This window comes from Brugia malayi (assembly GCF_000002995.4).
Source record: "Brugia malayi strain FR3 genome assembly, contig: Bm_v4_ChrX_scaffold_001, whole genome shotgun sequence".
Taxonomy (NCBI): domain Eukaryota; kingdom Metazoa; phylum Nematoda; class Chromadorea; order Rhabditida; family Onchocercidae; genus Brugia; species Brugia malayi.
In genome coordinates this window covers 10,640,984-10,663,980 of record NW_025062479.1, presented here as the reverse complement: position 1 = coordinate 10,663,980, position 22,997 = coordinate 10,640,984, and the positions used below count along the sequence as shown (strand labels likewise).

At 32.5% G+C, this 22,997-nt stretch overlaps 3 protein-coding genes across 4 annotated transcripts; 2 read left to right on the top strand and 1 right to left on the bottom strand.

Moving 5' to 3' along the window:
• Window positions 1-877: 877 nt before the first annotated feature.
• Window positions 878-1,898, top strand: Bm8534 (Uncharacterized protein; the record flags this gene model as incomplete). Its single annotated transcript, XM_001902317.2, has 2 exons — window positions 878-1,095; window positions 1,817-1,898. 2 exons carry the CDS (start codon window positions 878-880, stop codon window positions 1,896-1,898), a joined length of 300 nt encoding a protein of 99 aa, XP_001902352.2.
• A 1,353-nt stretch (window positions 1,899-3,251) lies between these two features.
• Bma-uso-1 (Uso1 / p115 like vesicle tethering protein, head region containing protein) lies at window positions 3,252-9,867 on the bottom strand (the record flags this gene model as incomplete). The annotated part of the gene is made up of 19 exons (XM_001902316.1): window positions 3,252-3,404; window positions 3,610-3,831; window positions 3,912-3,990; window positions 4,291-4,400; window positions 4,531-4,697; window positions 5,078-5,262; window positions 5,347-5,458; window positions 5,585-5,723; window positions 5,793-5,930; window positions 6,108-6,206; window positions 6,447-6,567; window positions 6,751-6,910; window positions 7,560-7,765; window positions 8,060-8,144; window positions 8,231-8,360; window positions 8,561-8,681; window positions 8,978-9,083; window positions 9,172-9,313; window positions 9,709-9,867. The coding sequence occupies 19 exons, from the start codon at window positions 9,865-9,867 to the stop codon at window positions 3,252-3,254; spliced, it is 2,634 nt and encodes an 877-aa protein (XP_001902351.1).
• A 697-nt stretch (window positions 9,868-10,564) lies between these two features.
• Bm8533 lies at window positions 10,565-21,431 on the top strand (the record flags this gene model as incomplete). Of its 2 annotated transcripts, XM_001902315.2 has the most annotated exons (31): window positions 10,565-10,618; window positions 10,746-10,827; window positions 10,994-11,205; window positions 12,021-12,158; window positions 12,257-12,441; window positions 12,602-12,808; window positions 12,932-13,062; window positions 13,273-13,399; window positions 13,664-13,829; window positions 14,021-14,277; window positions 14,545-14,737; window positions 14,847-15,041; window positions 15,298-15,433; window positions 15,496-15,649; window positions 15,959-16,109; window positions 16,322-16,496; window positions 16,723-16,886; window positions 17,025-17,269; window positions 17,357-17,586; window positions 17,670-17,749; window positions 17,853-18,007; window positions 18,104-18,227; window positions 18,518-18,673; window positions 18,757-18,915; window positions 19,007-19,119; window positions 19,216-19,435; window positions 19,639-19,827; window positions 19,982-20,161; window positions 20,359-20,544; window positions 20,844-21,016; window positions 21,416-21,431. In XM_001902315.2, 31 exons carry the CDS (start codon window positions 10,565-10,567, stop codon window positions 21,429-21,431), a joined length of 4,953 nt encoding a protein of 1,650 aa, XP_001902350.2. The 2 variants fall into 2 exon arrangements, with proteins under 2 accessions (XP_001902350.2, XP_042930334.1); XM_043074400.1 differs by lacking the exons at window positions 10,565-10,618; window positions 10,746-10,827; window positions 10,994-11,205; ... (7 more) ...; window positions 14,545-14,737; window positions 14,847-15,041 and having other exon boundaries at window positions 15,346-15,433.
• Between the last annotated feature and the right edge of the window lie 1,566 nt (window positions 21,432-22,997).

Sequence of the window (22,997 nt, the reverse complement as noted above, 5' to 3'; positions counted from 1 at the left end):
GTGATTGCTTGGGTCTCGCGTTCCTGTTTTTTTTTTTTTTTTTTAACTTTTTTTGTTCAGATCAGTGATGTTTTGGAATTAGCCAGATACGACTAGCCATTACCATCTGTCTTTTGGCTGTGGCTATTCATGTTCCGTGTTGTATATCGGTAGTGTGTCACATGTTTATCCCTTTTCTTTAAAATTAGCATGGTTGTGATAGTTTTTTTATCACTTGTAATATGCTTGTTTTTCATGAAATTATTGAAACATAATGTATATGTATCTACTTGGCGATTACGACTCACTTTTTTGCCGAAATTTTTGTTTTATGAGAAGTATGTGCAAAATGTTCTTTGCACTATGTGATTTTATAATGTAATTATTGTTTCCTGTAGAACATTATGTGCAAAAATTAGAGAAATGTTATACTGTCGTGTTTTTTATTTACTGTAAGCACCTATGAAGCAGAAAATTTTGTGGACGCTCCCTAACTGGAACTATGAATTCATGCCCTTAATTCCTTGTCCCACCTTTTTTTGGAATTGTCTTTCACGTCATTTTGTGCCCTCCGTAATTCTGATCAGTTTTTAATAAAGGTTTTATGACCTGGTGTTTCATAGTTTATTGCTCTGTAGAAATGGCAGAAAGTTAGGTCTAACTTGTATCATGCACGAGCAATTTGTCTCAGTTCTGAATGGGTTTTATATGATCGGTGATAGTGGAACATACTGGGAATTAGTTTGTTTTGGGACACTATAGGATCCAGCAGTGGGACACAAAAAGTAAGTAGATGAATAGGAATTTTGAGATTTTAAACAAGATTCTGAGACTTTAAACAGTGATTGTCGGGTAGTAACGGTATTGTGCGAAATAATAATTCAGGAAGTTCTAATCAATGAATGAAACAGCTAATCGGTCCAAACTCCGTCAACTGGATAAGCTGATTATCAAAGTGAGAAAAAATATAAATATGGTAACCGCGGAAGTACAACTGTCTAATACTGAAACGCATAAGAGTGGCCTATCTGAATTAGAAAAGAAAGCTCGAGAAGAGATTCTTAAGGATGCTATGTTGGGTATTCGTCGCTACGAAATAACTGGACCACAGGGCTGGTATGTTTCGTTTAAATATTTATATTGACGTGTTTTATTTTACTCATGCACCAGAATGTATTCAAAATAAGTGTCAAAAGCAGAAAATAAAATATTTTGCACAGAAACATCGTTCTAAAAATCGCCAATAATCAATTGACATACCATAAGCCTGAGTATATATCAATTAAAACTGAACAATTTACTACGAAATTAATAATAACAAACCTCCCTCCCCTCCCCCCAACAAAATACCTGTCTTCCGTGCAACCCTGTGTCAATATAGAAAACTTTACCGTAAGTTCTATCATTTATAACGAAATAATTATGAATATATTTAAAAAACTGAAAATATAAAAGAAGAACCCCAATAAAAATACATGACAACAACAAATTCTCATATTTAACTATATTTAAACATGAATAATGACAGAATACGTCAAAACCTAACTATATTCATTAAAAATAAACTAACTATACCATTAATTCCAAAATAATCAGGCGACAAAATACCTACTAGAGATTAAGTACCACCTAATTGTGTAATCATGTCAAAGTACATAAGAGTCTAGAAGTGTCCAAAAAAATAAAAGAAAAAAGTTAATTCATTAAAAATAAACGAAACCCTTAAGCTTTTGACTTTTGCTTTATATTGATTCATTGATGTCTTAGAAGTGGCATAACGGGCAATAATCCCAAATACGCGAAATACAGCTGAGTATAAGTGAGAGAATTATTTCAGGAAAAAGCCAAGCTGTTTAAAAACGAATAAGAAATTTCTCGAACGAATGTTACGTTCATCAGGATCGAAATCGAGTAAATAAATAAATAGTTACTTCATGCTTCATGCCATTGTTCTGAAAATGATTCTAGTAATAAAATGGATTTCCATTATATCCCGATTAATTTGACTTTTCTTGAAGTGGAAAAAGATACGAAAAAATTAGACCTGATACTATTTTTATTTATTATTATCTCAAGGTTATATAATGCAGTTTACATTTGGCTTACTGCCACAGCTTTCGAAAGTTCATTTTGGATATATTAATGTGATTTGAAATTGTCGATTTTGGACATTGAAAATATGAGATGAAAAGTACCAAAATTGAAAAAATTAGAGAGAAATATATGGTTATTTTAATGGGATAAGAATGTATATCAATGTCGGGTTATCGGGGATTTTAAGTTTCAGTCAGAATTTTTGCATTCCATGTAATTATAACATTAATGGTTTTGTTCTGATTTTTTATTCTGCATCGTAACAAGTGAGTCCGTCTTTGTTACTAAAGATTTCAATGATTAGTTGGTAAGCGTACGAGCAGTTGTACGTGTCATATGTCCCTTAAATCTGCATTGACATCTCATGAATTTCCGAATAGTGAGCTATGGAATATGCTGCGAAACTTACATCTAGAGTTATCGTCAACTTCAATTTTAACTCCTAGACAGATGATCACTAAAAGTATAAATAAATTTGTTGGAAAATTAACGATAAGAACTACTAGGAGGAAATAAAAAGAATAAAAATAATAAGCAAATCATGCATCGTGATAAGGATATTCCCTTTCTCCATCCGTATTATAATACATCCTTTTTCACAAATTACTGTATGCAATTCATTCAGTTCAAAATACTTCAGATTATATCAGTGTTACCTTATAATTAGTTTCTTTTAAGTGGCATCAGATGTGCTTCTTACTTGCAACAAAATATCTTAAATGTCTCTCTTGAATCTTAAGATTTTGCTAGTTCTAGCGAATTAGTTATAAGTTAAGATGATAATCATTAAACTTAGGAAGATGTCAATGTTACTGTTTTTTACATTCATATTAAAGATAATTTTATTATATAGAAAAACCTGAAACATCAAATTATAGTTATTTGGTAATGATTGCTGTATGCAATTCAAAGCAATCATTCATTTAAAAGTAATATATAGCATATCGGAATAACAGAAGACTTTTAAAAAGAATGCCAAGATAAATTAATGGGAAGTTCCAAAACCTTCACTATATGAGCTCTTGTTACTGTTTATCACAGATAAAACATGTGGAATGTAGACATGTCATTGAAATCATTAAGTCCTACAAGAAATACCGAAAATATTTCTCAAATAAATTAATTCATCTTCCGAAATTTTTCCTACTATAAAAGGCAGATTTACAAAACATAAATCACTATGCATCAGTATCTTCGTCATCTGTAACTGCTTGCCCCAGTTCTGTCAATTTTCGCCTGTATTCAAGTATCTTAGCATCCTGATCAGCAAGTAATACCAACAAATCTTCTTGCTCTTTTCTCAACACTGCCACTTCGTCATCATTTACTATCTGTAATGCAGAAACAAGAAATATACAAAATTTTACCTTGAAATAAATCTAAGTATGTAAAAGAAAGTCGAAGTATGTAATGGGAGCAATAATTCAGTTTCCTCCATCTTCCTTGTTTTCTTAAGTTCATTTGCTTACGTAATAAAGGATAATATCCATTATTGTGGTAGTAACTATAGTAAAATTTATACTTAAAAAAAAAAACCTCTGTGGAATTCATTTGTTTGTAGGAATGATCCAAAACCGTCTGAGCGATCTGTCCTTCGAGAACACGAATTTTTGTTTTTGCTTCTTCGATCTCTGTTAAAGCGGCTACTAACGACACTCCTTGAGAATCGTACATTTGCCAACCGCGTTCTAACTGTTCTTCCAATTCTTTGTTTTGAGAGATAAGCTGCATTACCAATGGATCTTGAGGGTTCGGTGACTGAAAATCATCTCAATTTTATGGAATATCACATTTTAAACTGGTGACAAATGCTTCTAACTTCGAATACCCAAACAAACCTGAGCAACTTGGTACTGCTGCCACTGTTCTGCCCACTTCTGATACCTTTTCGCCTCTGACTGCCATTGCACAGTCATACTAAAATGTATACAATTCAGCAAAAAAAAAAAATGGAACTAAGCATAGAAAAATATACTTCGACGACCTTCGTTCTTACGGTTCAATATCGGCCAAAAAGTGTAACTTCACGGGAGAAAGTTTGAAAATTATGAGAAATCTTAATTTTGTGATCAAGTTAAATTAGCTCAGGATGCCTTATTATAAAGAATGAAATTTTGGACTTAATTTTCCAAATTTTATGGATCGACCAGTGGCAAAAATGAAATATAAGGGCCAAAATTCTAAAAAATACACTTTGAAAAAGATTCAAGCATTCACCACTTATAGTGCTCAATTTCTTGTTGTCTAGAAATACTGGTTTCATTAACCTGGCACTGTTCAGCAAGTTGCCTCCAAAGCGAAGCTAATTCGTTTTCTTTATCATAATTCTGAAAAGAAATATGAATGTTTCAACATCTCAGAAGATGATTAGTTTACCTTAAAAGTTCATGAAATGATACTAATAAAACAAAATCCCATAACACAAAAACCCATAAGTTAGTCACAGTAAGTAAAAACCTGCTGATTTTCAGCTTCTTCCTTGAGCTTCCTTATCTGTTGATTTAATGATGCGATTGTTTCATCCTGACGTTTTATCAGTTCTTTGTATGAATTGAAAACACTATCATTATTGCTACTGGAAGAACTTATATCGGCAGATGGACATAACTGTTTGACCATTTGACCTAAAAAACAAAATTTAAGCGGAATATAAACTGAACAATAATTGCGAGAAATATTTATACTTCAAGTCTTTTTAAAACCTATAAAATCTAAGATTTTAATGATGATACAAGTCCTAAACACAAATAATTCCACACATCAATTAAAAAAACGAAGACAGGTCGATATGGTCTAATGATTGATGTCATAATTTTTCCAGAAGTGAAATATATGACTAAGTTGCTTGTCAAGTAAACAATATTCTTCATCAAAATCCGTGACTGTACCCCCCTCACCCCCTCCAACAATGAAATAGTCCTAATGTTTCTAGTTATAAATGGGAAATGATTTAAAATCTAAGCAAAAAAGCTTCGTTATAACCAAAAAAAATTTTTTGAGGAACCCTCGACACTTTTGAAGAACTTCGTAAAATGATAATCCAACAACAAGTCCTGAGCTGATTTGGCTAACGGTTGCGGTCGTTGTGCAGCTTTCACGTAATGCTCACTATGCGAAAAACCTTCCAATAACTCAACTAGCTTCTCCTTTCCAACGCGACGCTCCACTACCACACTCAAAGCATTCTTTCTGGAAAATATTAACCAAATGATATCCAAAAAATAATACGGAAACAAGTTTAAATGCATGCATATTGAGAATATCACAGTCTACCTGCTTTGATCCACGCCAGTTTCATCGAAGACTAGGCATACTGTAAGTAAGAAGGCTATCAATCCCCTTACAATTTGATTCTCAGCCTCAGAACCTTCATTACCATATCCATCTTAAAAACAATAAAAAATGATTCAAGAAAATCCATGGCATGTAAACATAGAAAACATTCATAAAGATAAGAACCATTAGATTTCAACAACTTCAAAAGTTGTGAAATTAAAATTTTATGCTATACCTATGTGTGTCGTTAAATATTGGACATTTTCTTCGATTGAGATAAACTGTGCAACTGCAAGTGGACAATTGTGCAACCATGTTGAAAGCAACATCAGTAGACCTGTTCTAGTCTGCGGCCGACGGTTACCCAATGAGATCTGGAAAAATATCGGTTAACTAGTAATCACAGTAAAAACTTCTCAAAGAAAAAAGGAATTTTTACTAACCAGAATAGTACTAAGATGATGCAAAAGTGAAGAAGGCGTCTCGGAAGGACTTGTTGTTAGTTGAACTCTAAGAAGCTGCTGTTTCAGATGATTCGCATCTAGAAGACAATGCAGCAAACAAACGCAACCAAACCATATCTGAACAATGATAAGTAAACAATAGATTCACTGAAAAAAATAAAAAAGTGTAAAAGAGTTCATATACTTTGCAAACTTTTGCGAATTAATTCTAAAAAACCGTTAACTACTTAATTTTTGAATTTCATTATTTTGAAGTTTGATACAGAGTCTTGTTCACTACACATGATTATATACCTGAATAGTTTCTGAACTCAGAATAGCAGTACATATACACTGTCCAGTAGTGATCTGTGTATTATTTGAAGTTCCGGACGGTAACAGTGTATCAATTACCTGCATTTAATTATTAAAAAAATCAAATTCTTTCAAGTACAACAAATCGCAAACTAAGAATAAATGCTAGCATCTACAGAATACTTATAATCAAGAGAGATTTTAGATTTCAACTAATTGCGATTTTATCATGCTCTGAAAAGTCTCTGTTACTTAGATTACATAATTCTTTATCTATCAATAGTAACTTCAAAGCTATTAATAAGTTTTATAATGCAAAATTAGCAAAACAAAACTTACTTTAGTTTTGCCAAATTCGTTGTCATACAGATAACACAGGAAACAATAAAAAACAGCACAACGCAGTTTAAATGGTTGCTTGTCAGTATTCATTGATAATAAAAGAACAATTAATGACGGCCTGTAAGGTGGAAAAAAAAGTACATTAAATGAGAAATTTGGCAAAAATGTTTTATATTACGACACCAGTGCTTCTAGAAAAAACGCAACGATATCCTCCAGAACTACCAACTATTTAAATAAAAGTACTATTTTATCCAACATCACATTCAATTTCAACAACCTGGCATTTGTAGCGAGTTACCTGTTTCCAACATCGGTTGCAAGACTACGAGTTGAAAAATATTCCTGATTCGGATAGTCACCACATATCACTTCTGCTACAGTGATAATAGCTTCAGTAAGAACTTCTACTGTTGCTACAATTTCCGATAACAAAACACTGCATAAACTTTTCAGCATTCCTAAAATTGTACTGTAAAGCTTGTAAAAAAAGAAAAAAAATTTGGATATATTGCAAAATCAAGTACGAATTTAAAATATATTTTGCTTTCTTATCACGGTCACTCCTCTCTTTCTTATGTGTATAAAAAGAGAAAAAAAAAAAAAAAAAAAACGAACACAGTGAAGCTCAGCATCTTAAATTAAAGTCCTCCTTCTGTCAAATTCAATAAAGATGACTTAAGAAATTTGACCGAACAAAGTTATAGAATGATTGATGTGCCAAAAAAAAAAAATGGTTCCATCCATTATTGAGAAATTAATCTAAACTTATAATGCTAAGTTTTAAAAGAACCTGACTGCTAATATAACAATGTTAAAACATTAGATTTACAATGGTTCGAAGTTAAATCTCACCGTCAAAAGCAAAGATTGCTAGATGGACAATTTTTCAAGAAAAATCCCACTACGACTTAAAGTTGTTTTTGACCGTAATAATTTAATCGAATTTCAAAATTCGATTCAACCTTTACAGATTTGTACTTGTTACCATATTCAAATAAATTAATAAAAATGACTAAACGGATCTTAATATTTTAGCATGTATTTTACTTGGCATGCTAATGCGAAATATTTAGAAAAAAGATTTCTAATGAAATGTCAAATCTTTACCTGTCTGTGAAATAGCTTTCTGCGCAGCATGAGTGTTGTTCTGTGAATTATCTTGCGGAGAAACCAAACTTCGAATAACTTGAAGTAAAAATATTACATTTGCTATTTTCTGTTTTTGCCACTCATAATCGCGCTGTGGCAAATCTTCCTCACCTTCTCGTCCATATAAGAAATAGTTCAACAGCACTGCCAAACGCTGTATCAGACTGAAAAAAAAATCAAAGATTTTTCAGATCTTGAGATTTTAAGGTTAAACAATTCTGCCGAACTTAATTTGCTTCATTTTTTCACTTATAACAAGAGAACTTGAATATCATGATAAATAGTTCCACATACAGCATCCTCAAAATTGTAAGAATTCTAAGATATGTAGTTCCTAAATAACAAGGGGACATTCAGATCAGAGTTTCTACTTTTTCTTTATATCATTAAAAAGGTGAAGAAACTTGTAACATATGAACTGTGATCAGTACTTTTATCTGAGAAAAATATGCACAAACCTGGCTTCCCGGAACAGTTGTTGATTCTTCGGATTTTTCCGTAAGAGATTGAGAAACACATAAAGACAGTCTTCGATGACGATACCTGAAATTGAAGCATAAGGTATGACAAAGCAACTCGCGAACTTAGAATATCTTCAGTATTTCTATGTTTAAAAAAAAAATACTTACTTTCCATGGGTTCAACATTGATTACATCAAAAAGAAGTTGAAATGAGTTTTCATAAGCCAAAAGCTGTTGAATTTGTGGATGTGCTCGACTTAGCTCACTTAGCATTAACACCGTATTGTTACGAATTATCTTGAACAAAAAAAGAAAAAAAAAAGAGAAAACACAGTATGCTTGAATTTAATTTAGTAAATAGAAACTCAATGTTTCATTTGAAAGCTGTTTCAAATGCTTTTGAGAGTGCTTTGAAAATAGTACTTCAAACGGTGAGCAAAAAATTATGCTTTCCTATCATATTTGAACTTTTATTAGCTTAACTAAAAATAAGATACCTCTCTGGTATCGTGGAGCAAATCTACTAGACGAGATACTCCCATCGGTTCCTCAACAATAGCTGTTTGTACTTCACTAGCGCGATGTCGCAAAAGTGCTGTTAATAATTGTACTGCTGCTCTGAAACATGCAATTTTTATTTTATTGTGCATCGACAATTTTCATGCAAGAATTTCTAATAGTGCGAAAATTTAGGTTTAGTTCGTAGTTTTGTTCATATTGCTTAATGGCTTTATTCACTTAAATAAAGAAAAAAAAAAAAATCGCCGATAAAAGTTAATGAATGACTTGATAGCAGGTACTATGAATTATTTTCATGGATCCGTGCACAACTATTTATAACCTCTGGCTACTGTTTCTTCCTATCTAACAGTCATTGAAATCTAGTGATTTCTATGAAAATGAAAAAAGCATACCTTCGAACAGCGAAATCATATGATTCAACAAGTGCCATGATCGATGTAATGAATGTCTTTCTCCGAACTATCATTTCCGCAAGTCGTTCACCAATTTCGTCCATCCCTTAAACTTTTTTTTCCTTCAGCTGATTTGGCTATAATGGAAAAATATTTAATTCAACTAAAATAAGGCGCAATAATTTAATCTCGACCTTCATCACGAGCCTCATCATCGCACAGAACAGCTACAAGTATTTCAAGGACAATAGATACGATCTCCGAACTACTGCCTTCTTTCTCCAGAATTTCCATATAAGCATTCATACCTATGGCAGCAACTGGTAATCGTACTTTCTGCAATTTTCCATTTCAATAATTTGCAAATCGTTTCCTCCAAATAAGATAACAAGTCATCGAAAGTTCATATAACGTCTTTCCCATGATAATTTACTACTATTAAAAAATTTATTCTCGAAAACATTTTATCACACATTAATCAGCGAACCATGGTGTTATTTATGATGATCCATATGTACATTTATAGGTTTCATGCGATATTTCTTGACAAATTTCTCTTGCAGATATCCCAGAATTGACTAACTATATTTCAGGCTAACAATTTAACAATCCTCATCGTTCAAATTTTCTCTCTCTACAATTAAATTTTATCTATCTCACTCGTAATTTGCATGTCACAATATTTCTACTACTGTTAAAATTAGCATTTAAAAAGAAATAATCATAAAAACCTTAGCAAGTGATCGTAATGCTTTCAAAGCATCTCGTCGATCTTCAGGAACCGTAGATGTTTCCACTCTTTCCACTAAATTTTCCACAACTTCTGCAGCATTATCCGTCTCACGTATACCATTGGCTTGAACACCAAATAAATTCGTTAAAAATGCCATCTACAATAATTTTCTTCTTTTCTTCTCATACAATTACATGGATATATTTCTGATAAATAGCAAATTTCGATCAAACTAATCAATTACTAGCCATATAATTCATCATCCAGAATGAAAATATTTAAAGATAATAAAATAATTGACCTGGAAAATGAAATATCAACTAAAATACTATAAAATTTAAAAACGAAAAAGAAAGTAACTCAATTATAAATTAATCAATGAGGCAACAATCAATGGCTTAATAATCACAGTAAATTCCAACCAAACACAACGATGAAAACCATCCGCCATCATTTGTGTTGCATAACTGAAGTAGAACCAAAATGGTTTCGTGTCATTATGCCAATTTTCGTGTTATGGATCCAATTGTCAATGTTATTATTTATCATGATTTGGAGGACTGTTTAATTCATTTTTTTTTTCTGTTATATTTCATATGAATAATAATGATCGATAATATTTTATTTAAAACATTTCGACAATTGAGATTATAGTTGTGTGCAATGTTAAAATTTATTTTGAAAAATTTGTTCTAATTATGACATTGAAAATTTTGATATGTGCATTGGAAAAATGATTGTTTTTTAGTAGTTAAATTTAGAAGTAACGAAAAAATTTACATAAAATCGTTCTTTTGAACGATTTAAAGAATTGGCTTGTTTTCTACAACTGTAAGAGGAATTAATGAGGCAAAATGGCTGATACAGCTGTTGCGATTTCATCACCTTCCTCATTTCATGTCCTCAAGGTTTTTTTTTAACATTATACATAATTTAGCATTAAAAATAATTCATTTAATTTATTTTTGATGTTTTTTCAAGCTTAAATTTTTTGGAAATTATTCGCAGAATACTTCCTGGTCAAATGATTTTTAGAATTTACCGAAGTTGTCGCTTCCAGCATTGGCTCCAGTGCAAGTTAACATTAGGACTGTATCGTTACGTAGAAATATTTCTGGTAAGCATAATTCTTATAGTTAATGGTTTAATTCAGAAAATTTTTATGAAGAATTTCTTACATCTATTGTCATTTTGAAATTTAAAAGCGATATAACTGAGATTCATTCACTTTGTTTTAAGTGAAGATCTTTAAAGTCATCCTTCTCTTGTTTTCTTTTTTTCAGGTGACTTTGATTTTATTGTGCGGCGTACGCAGATTCCTGATAAACAGGGGAAATTGCATGCTGTTGCCTTTGTAGAACCTGTGAAGTTTCGGAATGGTCCACCACGACCAAACGATATTCGATATGGGTTACTACCAGGTGATCAATTGCTACAAATTAATGGTACTTCAATCGATGTATTAAGTCGGAACGATTTATCAACTCTTATGGAGGTTTTAATTTTTTTTTTTTCGGCTTTGTTATAATTGTGATATTTAGCCATATGTTACTGAATCATCAGTTTAATCAGCAGTGATAAGTGTTTTTCAATTAATCCCATAAACATACATACATTTAGATTTAGTTCTGGAAATTTCCGATTATATGAAACGAAATGGATATATCAGATACGAAATGAATCTAGTAGATGTGGAATTTTAAAGATATTTCCATTTTCTTTTAATCCGATTTTGCTTTAAAAATAAGCGCGCCCCCCTCCATTCTTATAATATTTTTTTGGAAAATTAGAAAATTATACTGCAATCTGTAAATAAGCAAGTTTATTGATGGAGTTACGTCAAAAATTGTCAGAAAAGCTACTCTTATTAAAATATAAAAGATGAAATTAGGAATTACCCTTATCGTCTTATGTTTTCTTCCGTCCTGTCTTTTTGTCACCAATTTATTCATCCTTTTTTATTTCCCTTTGTAAGTTACTGTTACCAGTTCACACTACGAAATAGCAAAAAAAAGAAAAACTACATATTCAAAAAGAAGTTCTTGTTTTGCTTTCATTAAACCTGGACTGGTAGTACTTTTGGATTGTTTCTTTAACATGATAATATTCTAGCTCATAATAGAGTACAGTTAGGAACAGTTCAACAGTTAACTGGAATAAGTGGAGGTTGAATCAATGGTAGTTTTGAAGTTTTTGGTATGTTGGAGTATAGATATAGTTATCTGATTTACTTTCCAGTACTGGGATAACAGTATAGATTAGTGGTTCTGAAATTTAAATGTCACAGTCTGCTAATAATCATTATTACAGCGTTGTGGATCAACTATTGAGCTGACGGTAAGAGCTGCACCGGAATTAGCTGAATTATGCGAGCGGAATGAGTTGGATCGCTCTGCTATTGGTGACTCACTGATGCTTCCTGCAAATGCGAAATATCAGGCTAATGCGGTGATTTTTTTTTAGAGGAACTGTGGGTTTTAAGTGAAATTTTGGAAATGAAATTAAATATGGAAGACTTCAAATTATAAAGCAGTTTAATGATATAGAACACGCCGGAAGAGGAACGATGCTGGTTGATTCATAAAAATGGTTTTACTCTCGCGCGTTTATTGGAAACATTACCGGACGGGAGGATGAAAATAAAAGTGATGGATTTGGAAATGGATGTTGATGTAACGGATGTTGATAAAGCAAATCCATCATGCTTAGATCGTGTTAAGGATCTTATTAGGTTATTTTCTTTTGTTCTTTTGCAGATTTTTATTCAGCGAACATATGAAAAATTTATCGTAATTTGAACAAATGATTTGAATAAGTCTCAGTTTCATTTTTCATGAATTTCTCTGCACTTTTTTTTTTTTAATTTTTCCCTCCATTTCTTTCTTTTCTAGTTTACGCTATATAAATGAAACGAGTGTACTCCATGTACTTCGTCAACGTTATGGTAGTAATTTGTTTTACACTTACGTTGGTCCACGGAATATCATATGTCTGGCAACTGAAGGTCCAAAGACAGCAACGACAGTTTCGCTTTTCAAAGGTTGCAGACGTCAGCAGATTCCACCACACATATATTCTTCTGCACAGCAAGCCTACAGGTAGTGTCTTCCGTTTCATCTCGAATCAATAGTGAAATGTACATGTTCCTGTCCGTTGATGTTAAATACAAACTGTTAATTTTCCACTGTGGTCGGTGATGGCTAGATATCGACTTTTTAAAGAGCTTTGCAAATGTCGGGAAGAAACCAGTGCATTACATTGTCGGGAACATCTGGTAGCGGAAAAACAATGCAACTACGAAATATATGTCGTTATTTTTGTGAAGTAGCTGGATGGACCAAGGCGTTGTCATGTAAGTCCATAATAATAGAGTTAATTTCACTTTTTGACTCAATACTTTAATTTGAAATAAGTAAAAAGTAGTTTTTAGCGGTCACTAAAATATTTACTGTATGTACCATCTGAACAAGATTAAGAAATTGGAAGCTTTTTTTGATAAAATTCATCATTTTTTTTAGGTTAACAAGTGTCTACTTTTTTCCTTGTATATCATGTGTTTCAGATGATATAATATCGTCGGCTCTATTTGTTTTGGAATCATTCGGTAACTGTAGAACGAAAAGTAATGGGAATTCAACTCGATTTTTAATGATGTTCTCGCTTTCATTTGATACTGTAGCATCATTAAGGTAATTTTACTTCAGCTCAAATCTTTTAAAGTTTCTCGCAAATTTATCCCATCCAAAACATCACTTATATCACTGCGAGTCACCATTTGAAAAGTGACGATTTCGAAACACTAATTTTCCTAGAGTTTACTGGTTCATGCAATGAGAGGATAACGAAATACATATGCATAGTATTGTTAAAATTTTGGTATCAGTTTAGTTCACTTTAATTCTTATGAGGACGCACATTCATAAATTACATGTATGAGGTATTGTATATTTTAGGAATGCTTCCATACAAACATTTTTACTGGAAAAAACTCGTGTAAATCGTTGTGTCACTGACGGAAAGGTATTTCATGTAATACGTTATTTTTTGCAAGGAGCTGATTCAGAATTAGTGGCAGCATTCAAACAGAAAAACAACGATTCATATGCTGACTGTCAAAAAGTATTTCATTTTATATGTAATTGGTCATGTTTTCCGTATCATATTCTTTGTACCCGGAATTTCTTAGGTCCTTTTCAAATGCACAATATATCTGGAATTTGACCGTTGGTATTATATATGATATGGGAAAAGCTTAAGAAATCTGGAAGATTAATTCTGGACATCATTAACTTCACCATTTTTTTCTTCAGGACTGGTTGAAACTGTTGGATACGTTTACGAAATTGAGTTTTACGGAAAAAGAGAAAGCTGCAGTCATATCTATCCTTACAGCAATCCTACATCTGATTTATGCTGAAGCTACACAGAGTGATGCGCCAAGATCTCAATTTATACACATGCAGCATGCTCAGCAAGCTGCTTCATTATTGGGGCTAGAAATAGAGCAGCTTACTTCAGCTGTTTTTCGTAAAAATCTTTCAGATACTGTATCCACTAATCCTGTTAGGTATTTTAAATGGTTTTCTGCATTTTTTTTATGCTCTGTGGACCATCGTTATATATTACTAAACTTTTTTTGTATCCGAAGATGCATTGTTTAAGTTCCAGTTAATTATTACCTGTTACTAAACTAAGTTGTTAATGCTAAGATGTTTCGGGTGGTATAATATTTAGAAGTATAGATAGAACGGAGGAAAAATGCATATTTTTAATTTTGTTAATTATCACCACGAATATAAATTTGAAGATCAATTATTATCTCATTTATTTTTAGCCGATTTTCGCTATCAACACGTAATCAAACTGGACAAGAAGCTTTGAATCGATTTACTGCTTGTTTGTATAACGAACTGTTTGACGCTATTGTTCGTTTATTAAATCGCCGCTTAGGGGAAGGTGGTTCAGTGTCATCTTCTACTATTACTATTGTTGATTACCCAGGAAGCCAGTTTGGGTCATTTAGTCCGGTAGAGTTAAATATTCATATCTTTAAACTGGTTGTGTAATGTTTGAACTGAAAAGAAATATTCTGCTAATTTTGTGCTCCACTTTGATTTTTACCTGGTGGTTTCTCAGGATGCTGTTCATCCACGTAACCTCAATGATTTGTTATACAATTATGTAAATGAACGATTTGCGGAGCTCTACTATGATGTATGCTTTAATGAACCTGTGGAAATGTACAAAAGGGAGCAAGTTGAGGCTGATGTTGAGCAAACTCAAAATTCTCCACACGAAATTTGTCGATTAATTGATCAAAGACAGCAACTAGTAATTTGTTGCATAACATTAATCCTAAAAATAATGAAAGCACTAGTAAAGTTGAATTTTAAGAATTTGTTTAAAAAAATTTTAAGTTTTTTTTTAAGAAAGTTTAAGAAGTAGGAGATCATAGCTACGCATAGCTATTTGAAAGAGATTGACAATACTTGCTATCCAGCTCAAACATCTATAGTTTTAAGATGAATAAACAAACTTGTACTACGCTAAGTTTTCTTTCATTTTAAAACGAATACAATTATTTCAGTCAAACTGTGTTGATATTGAATTGCGAAGCACAGAAAAGCGTGGTCTGATGTGTATTTTGGATGAGGAAGCACTGTTTCCGGGAGCAACAGACGATTCTTTCTTAGAGAGAATCTTCGTTCATCTGGCTGATTCACGTAAGTTTTATTTCTTGAATACTAAAATAGTAAGCAATAGCTTTTTTCGTTTTCTGTTTCAGACTTGATTCGACGGGGCACTAATCCGCTGACATTTGCATTACGGCACGGCCTTGATAGCAGTTCTGTTACATATAGTGTTCAAGGCTGGATAAAAGCTGCGCAGTCTGATTATACCGATTCCTCGCTTACCTCTTTATTGTGCAAGTCAAATAAGTAAGTTTGTTTGAATATTGCTGAACTAAGACAACGAATAAATTACAATTATATTCCATAATCGAAATAGTGGAATATAGTGAGTAAAGAGTTTTCATTCTCTTAACAAAATGACGAAGCTTTCATTATTGTTTTGCCATATGGTTCGCATTCCTAATTTGAAGTATACTTTTGGTATTCTAGAAAATTTCAATGATCCAGAATTATATCTGTAATAGAGATATAATAGAGAAGCCAACATAGAGAAGACCCTTCATTCATATTCATTTGACGATACGTGATTGTATATATGCAAATATTTTCATTCAGCTTAACAGTTAAAACTATGTTTTCACCGGTTACTAACCCTGTGGCTGGCAATACAACATTGAAAATGCGGAAAGCAACACAAACAATCAAGCTTGACGCTGCTGGTGTACGCGTGATTTCTGGATTTTTTGCTGATTTTTGCTTTCAGTTGGTAATTTTTGATGTGTCTTTCCATATTTTACTAATTTTTATTTGGACCCAATTTTTCTGATAGATTTTTAAAGCCATCTGTTCATCGCATTTTTGTAATTGATCATTATATTCATTCGTTTTGATTTCTGAATGAAAATATGTTGCAAAGTTCGGCAGTCAGAAAAAGGGGTTACCTATTATATATGATTAAAAATATTATTTGAATTATAGGATTGCATCACATCATGTATCAAAAGAATCAGTGGTCTTCATTTTGTACACTGTATTCGGCCATTGTCTACAGTTGATATGCATGTGCGACCTGATGAATTCCTGAATATACAGTATGTCCGAAATCAGTTGCGCTACCTCTCCTTAGTGAATTCAGCTCGAGCTGCAAACCAGGGTATATTATGTTTTTTTTTTTTTTATAGCAACAGTGTTTAAATATTTCATCAATGTTGTGTGATTTGTTTTTCTTTTTTGTTTGTCTTTTTTTCGTTCATTTATTCATTTATCTTTCACCCATTTATTTCGTCACATATTGTACTTCTAGTTTCTCGTTAATCTTGTATGTTTGTAAAAAGCTTTTCATCGCTTTATTTTGACTTTGTTACAGTTCTCATTTTCAGGTTTTCCGGAACAAATTCCTTATAAATATTTTCGATGTCGTTTCCAGTGTTTGCTGAAAGAACAGAATACTTCAAGCGAATACATGGATGATCGAGCTATTTCTGGCAAAATACTGGAGGAATTAGGTGTATTTCCGCATCGGTATCGATTGGGCTTAAGCCAGGTAACTAGACATTTTAGCTAAATTTCTGTATTAATGTAATCAATTTGGCTAAGCTTACTGTTTCATCGAGTATCATGATGGCATTAATTTCTACGAGTAAGCAAATTTATTAGATCACATAAGCAGTGAAAGTATCAGGTTCTTCTACGTAATGATTTACTGGACGAACTGGAAGAACGTCGTGAACTTTGTTTGAGTGGTCTTATTGAACATTTCCAACAAGTCTGTCGTAAATACCTGGCTATGAAATGGTTGGCTAAGCGACGTGTACAAGAAATTGCCATACGTTGCATACAACGAAATGGTCGTGCCTACGCAAAAGTACGTGAATGGCATTGGTGGCGTCTTTACATTCGTGTGTCGCCGCTTCTGGCAGCAACAAGGTCCTTTGCTTTCTTAAATTATTATTTTCCAGAAAATAGCAGTCTTTGTGTCTTTAGCAGTGTACACCTTGGTTTCAAATTTTTTAGATGTGATCGTGAAAATCGTGAGTGGGAGCAAAAACTAGATGAAAAAGAAAATAAAATCCAGGAATTACGTATATCAAAAAACCGCCTAGAAGCACGTGTTGTGGAATTGGAACAACTGTTAGTTATTGAACGTGGGAATGCACAGTCGATGAATGATGCTCTAGAACGCGAAGTAGAACATCGTCTTCAAACTGAGAAGCAACTACTGGTATTAAAACAGCGTTTTCACGGTGAGCCGTACACTTTTCACTTGCAATAAAAGTAGAAGGAATATCTTTCTGAAAATTTATTTCCCGAAATTCTAAAATTTTAGATTCAAAAGAAGATTCACCTATGTCTTCATCATGTTCATCTCATTTACGTCTCGATCAGAGTACACACATAGACGCTAAGGTTAATTATTTCATGCTGTTTTAGTTATTTGACTGGTATATTTTGTATGTGTATCGTCTGTCTAAACTGTATTGTCTAAATTTTTTTTTTTTTTTTTTTGCAGACTGTAGAGTTACAAAAAGAAGTTGCGGCGTTGAAAGAAAGTGATTCAGTGCAACGTTTAAGAGCTCAGAAAGCAGTGCAGCAATTGAAAGATGTTGAAAATGAATTGAGAGATCTCAGAGCAAAGAACGACATATTGGAAAAGAAGTATAAAAAGTATGTGATTTATACTGTTTAATAAATATTCTCAATGTATGCTTTTGTGTAAAGTGCACGTTTATGTGACTAGTGCAAAATTTCTTTGTTTTTTAGTTTTGATGCGAATTTGAAAACTGTAAAAGACAATAGCGCGAAAGAAAGAAAAGAACGGATTAAAGCTGAACGTGAACGAGAAGAAGCCATCAGTAATAGTGAAAGACGATTTACAGAATTGCAGGTATAAATTACTCATTCTATGATCCTATTTTAAAAGAATCATAAAATGTCATATTTTTGATGTAGTACATAAATTTGGCTCTTTCATTGGTGAAAGAAAAGATTTGAAAGAATTTCCACTTTTTGTAGTTGTCTTTCAGGTCTTCATCTTCATTTTCGTCTGAAGATTTAGACTTGAATTTCGCATCTCCACTGCTGTGATCGTTTTTTTTTTTTTTTTTCTTCTAGCTTGAAAAGGATATATTACCAATTATGTTTCTAGCTAGATTTAAAGACGTTAATACTTTTCAGAATTTAAAGGCTGAAAATGGTGAGTTGCGCCAGAGCGTTGCAAAGCTGCGAAAAGAATTAGAAGAACTGAACGAAATTAAGGAAGGCTCTATAGAAAGTGAATTTGGTTCACTGCATAAAACGAAACATTCTCTGGAGATGAAGTGTGCTGAACAGGTAAGAAATCCAAGAACTATGAATTATATTAAATCATAAACTTTCTCATAATGTTGTTGTTTCTTTTCTTTTTTTGCTTGAAGGAAGAAGAGCTCAATGAATTAACGGATAGAATGAAACAGTTGGAGCAAACCGTAACGAGGTTGGAAATGGCTGCAGAACGAAGTCGAACGGAACGTTTACGTGATTTGGAAGCTAAGGATAATGAAATCGATGAACTGAGGTCGCAGTATCAGAGACGTGTAAGATTCTGGTTTTTAATTTTTTTTTTTTAATTTTTCATTAATTTTTTGTGTTTAGAGGAGAAGTATCCCGTAATTCTTTCTCTTCCAGATTCGAGCTTTTGAAGAGCAAGTGGCAGATTTACAAGACACGAATTCATCTTTAGTAAAGCAGAATCGTATGTTAGAGGGACGTACACGTGATATAGATAATTATAGTGTTAGGTGAATTATAATTTGAATCCATTTTATGATGTCTGCCAACATTTTTTTTTTTTTTTTTTTGTTATATGATGATTCTATTTCATTGTTTGCTTTCAGTTTCGAAGCTTCATCAACTCATTATAAACGTGATTTGAGGAAAGCTTTAGCTTTATTGAGAGATACACAACGAGTTTTGGCTCGAGAACGAGAAACTTCTTTAAGTCAATCGATGATTTGTCAATTGCAAGAGCAACTGATGGATGCTGAAGCTGCAAAATTAAGTGCGATTCGAGGACGTCATTCTCTGGAAAGTGAACTTGCTGAGGTTAGAGCTCAGGTAAGCAAAACTTCACCCCTTGTGGATCACTTCTCCTTTAATCTTTCACAATCTTTATTCAAATTTTTTAGTGTATAGTGTGATTTATCCCCTTCCCTATCTTCCCTCCCCTCTCTCTCTCTCTCTCTTTCTTAACATTGAATTTTCGTGTTCTCAGCAAGGTTATTAAAAATTTGCCAGTTTTATTTTTTTTTATATTACAGTTGGAAGCTGCTTTAACAGCAAAAAATTCCGCAGAAGATCGGGCATTGGTACTTTTCAAAGAGAAAAGTAGTGCATTAGCGCTAGTTGAAGAACAAGATGAACAGGTGCGAAGTCTGCTTAAAAAATACAAAGCAGCGGTGCAGCAAAGTGCAGTTGATTCCATTAAAATTGCTGATCAATTTGAACAAGTTTGTATTCAGTGGTTGATTCTCGATTTGTTCAACTAGTTGGTTTAAGAACGGAATATTTCTTGTTAACTCAGCAATCAAATGACCTATTTTTGAACCATCTATGAAGCAATCGTTATTTTTGGAAAAATTCCATTGTAACAATACATTTCAGATGGCTGATATGGAGAAAGATAAGGAGAAATTGCGTGAACAATTGAATGATGTTTCATCAGCTTTAGAATATCATCAACAACATTCAGTTGAGAAGCATAAATTGTTATTAGCTGAACAAAGAATACGTGATTTGGAAGCGAAGTTGGAACTGGAGATTTCACAAAAACTTAGGCTTGAGGTAAACTGTAACATCATTTTTGGTTCTTGGATAGTCAGTTTTCTGTACGATGCTTTCATGCTTGACGATCTTAATGACTGTCGTTAATTTGTCTTCCCTTGTTTCAAACTTTGATTTGTTGCGTACGTTATTTAATCATTTTTTATTTGGATGTATGAGAGCATTCAAGGAACTCTTTTTATAGAATAATTTTAAAGGCTTTGATGGTAAAAGCAAATGACGAAGTGGAATCACTGAAAGATCAAATTCAGGAACTAAACAGCTTGCGTGAAAATGATCTTAATATAAACCGTAAAATACGCAGAGACACAATTACTCTCCAAGAGCAATTAGAAGATCTGCGTAAGAGAGAAATGGATCTTGCTCATAAATGCAAACAAGTTGTAAGTTGATATCAGTCTTTTAATATATGAAACAGCGTGTTATATCTGCAGTGTATGTGTTGGGAAATCGTTTAAACTGATTTGTCTTGTAAAATGGTTTGGACAAATTTGTGCAAAGCTTGCATGAATCAATTTAATTGGAAACATTTCGCGTGAAATCAATAAATTTGTGGAAAGCATAACTTATTTATTTAATTTTACATATAATGTATAGCTGTGAATATTAAGTGGAAAATGTTTTTTTTCTTTCTTTTTATGACTACCGATAATTTGAAAAAAATCTGACGATGATTTTTTAGGCTGTTGAACACGAGAAAATGGAAATGGAAAAACAGACCTTGATGAGGGATTTACAATGCGCCGAAAAGCGCATTGATGATTTACGGAAAGCACTAAGCAAAGATATAAGTGATAGAGAAGATGGTTCTGATGATGAGGATTTGTTTTCGATTCAGAATGGATCACTTACAGGGTATTATCAATAACTGAAACATTTTTAGTTAGTATAATTAAGCTTATTCATTCCTGAGAGATTCAGTCGTGTTTATGAATTCCTTCAGTTGAAAGCCCTCATATGCCAGTTAGTATGTTGTCATATTCTTATATATGTGTATGCATGTATGTATACGTACATATATACACATGTATATGTTTGGAAGCATGAGAATACAATATTATGTTATTATGATACAGTTGAAGCTATTCTTGATGAGTTAATGTAAGAGTTGATAGCACTTAAGATGATGAGAAATGAAGTCATTTATTTCCAACTGATGAATGACAGTTTGAAGTGCAAATATATCACTTATTATTTGAGCAAAAACATCTTTCACCACTGAATACCTTAATTGGTCTTTGATTCTTTTTTCAGCATGAGTCGTCTCTGAAACGACTTATCAATGTTTCATGCTTGTGATTCGCGATGTGCAAAATGCTCGCACTTTAATTCCAAATTATAATATATATACCGTTTTATGTCTTTGTTACCTTGAAATTTAAAAGCTTAACTTACCTGGTTCTTAAATTATTCTTATTTATTGATGATTCATTAAGGTTTTGTTTGAAACAGTCATTTTTATTTGTAATAGTATATCGTTCTGCATAGGAGAACAACTTTTCTTTCATTATGATGCGGCACTGTTAGTTTCTGCATTGTTCCAATCTGAAATGAGTATCCGTTGTAATGTTCTGAACAAAGGAAAGGGCAATCTAAGAATTGAAAGGCGCATTGCAAATCTTACGTTTCTGCATGGAAAAGTGATGAAAAGAATGAAAAAGTTAAGGGCAAAAAACATGCGATAATTTCTTATTTTAACATCCAAAAGTTAGGAAAGTAAGATGAAGTTCTCACCAACTCAAAACTTAAAATTACTGTTGTTTTAAACTTTGTAAAACTGTGTTTTTCACATACTTCATAATGCTACTGATCGAAAATTTACTCTGATTACTTTGCAGTTGTTTTACATGGTTGTATGATTTAGGTTGTGCATTTTGTTATTTTGTAATTGCAGTATTCTCAAATTTTAAGGTTATCATTGTATCATTACAAGATTTATTTGCAACTAAAATTACAAAGATGGGGGAATATTAATGGAGTAATCTATTTCGATATTGATTTTTGTCTTTAGAATAGATATTCGTCTATTTTATAACAGCGTTACATCGAGTGCAGTGGTTTGAACTGTCATTGCCAGTGCATTTAGTAATCTTACATACCTGTTATTTCATTTCGACGGTATTGAAGTTTTGCTTTCTTCAATCAAACCGGCAGTTCTTTTCCAGAAATTGAGTACAGAGTTGGAGTTATATCACCGATAGACTGTAGCGCCCCTACTTGGGTGATTTATCAATCCTTGTTTTCGGTGAGCGAATTTGATGTTATTAAAAGAACATTGAACAGAACACAGGGTTCTCCTAATTAATATCAGCAAGACATAGGGTTTGGTGATGAGTTGTTTGGAATATCTTCCAATGGTAGAAGAAAATCAGTTCTAGGTTTTTTTTTTTTTCTTTTTTGCTTTTGAAGAAAACTTTTTTAATTTGCTTGTTGAGATTTATGGCTTGAAATTTTCCCAACAAATCTTCAAGTTAAGATTGAAGGTTTAGATGTGAGAGATATAGTTTTCAGAAAAAAAAATCAACCGAACCACAGCTGTTCGGAAATTTATATACGTAAATATAAATACTACATTATCAATAACAGAATGGATATTCCTGATTTCTTTCTTTTTTACGGGTTCGCACTGTTTTTCTTCATTGGTTGTTTAAGATTTCAGCTGGAATGGTGGTTTATTATAACAAAGCATATTAGATTAATTACTATTTCTTCACAATATTAAAAATCAAAGGTAAACAAATAACAGCCCGATTATCACTGTGCATGTAATTTGAAATATTAGAGATGCCAAATTGATATGCGAAAATCCAGTGCTTCATTCCAAATTCATATTTTA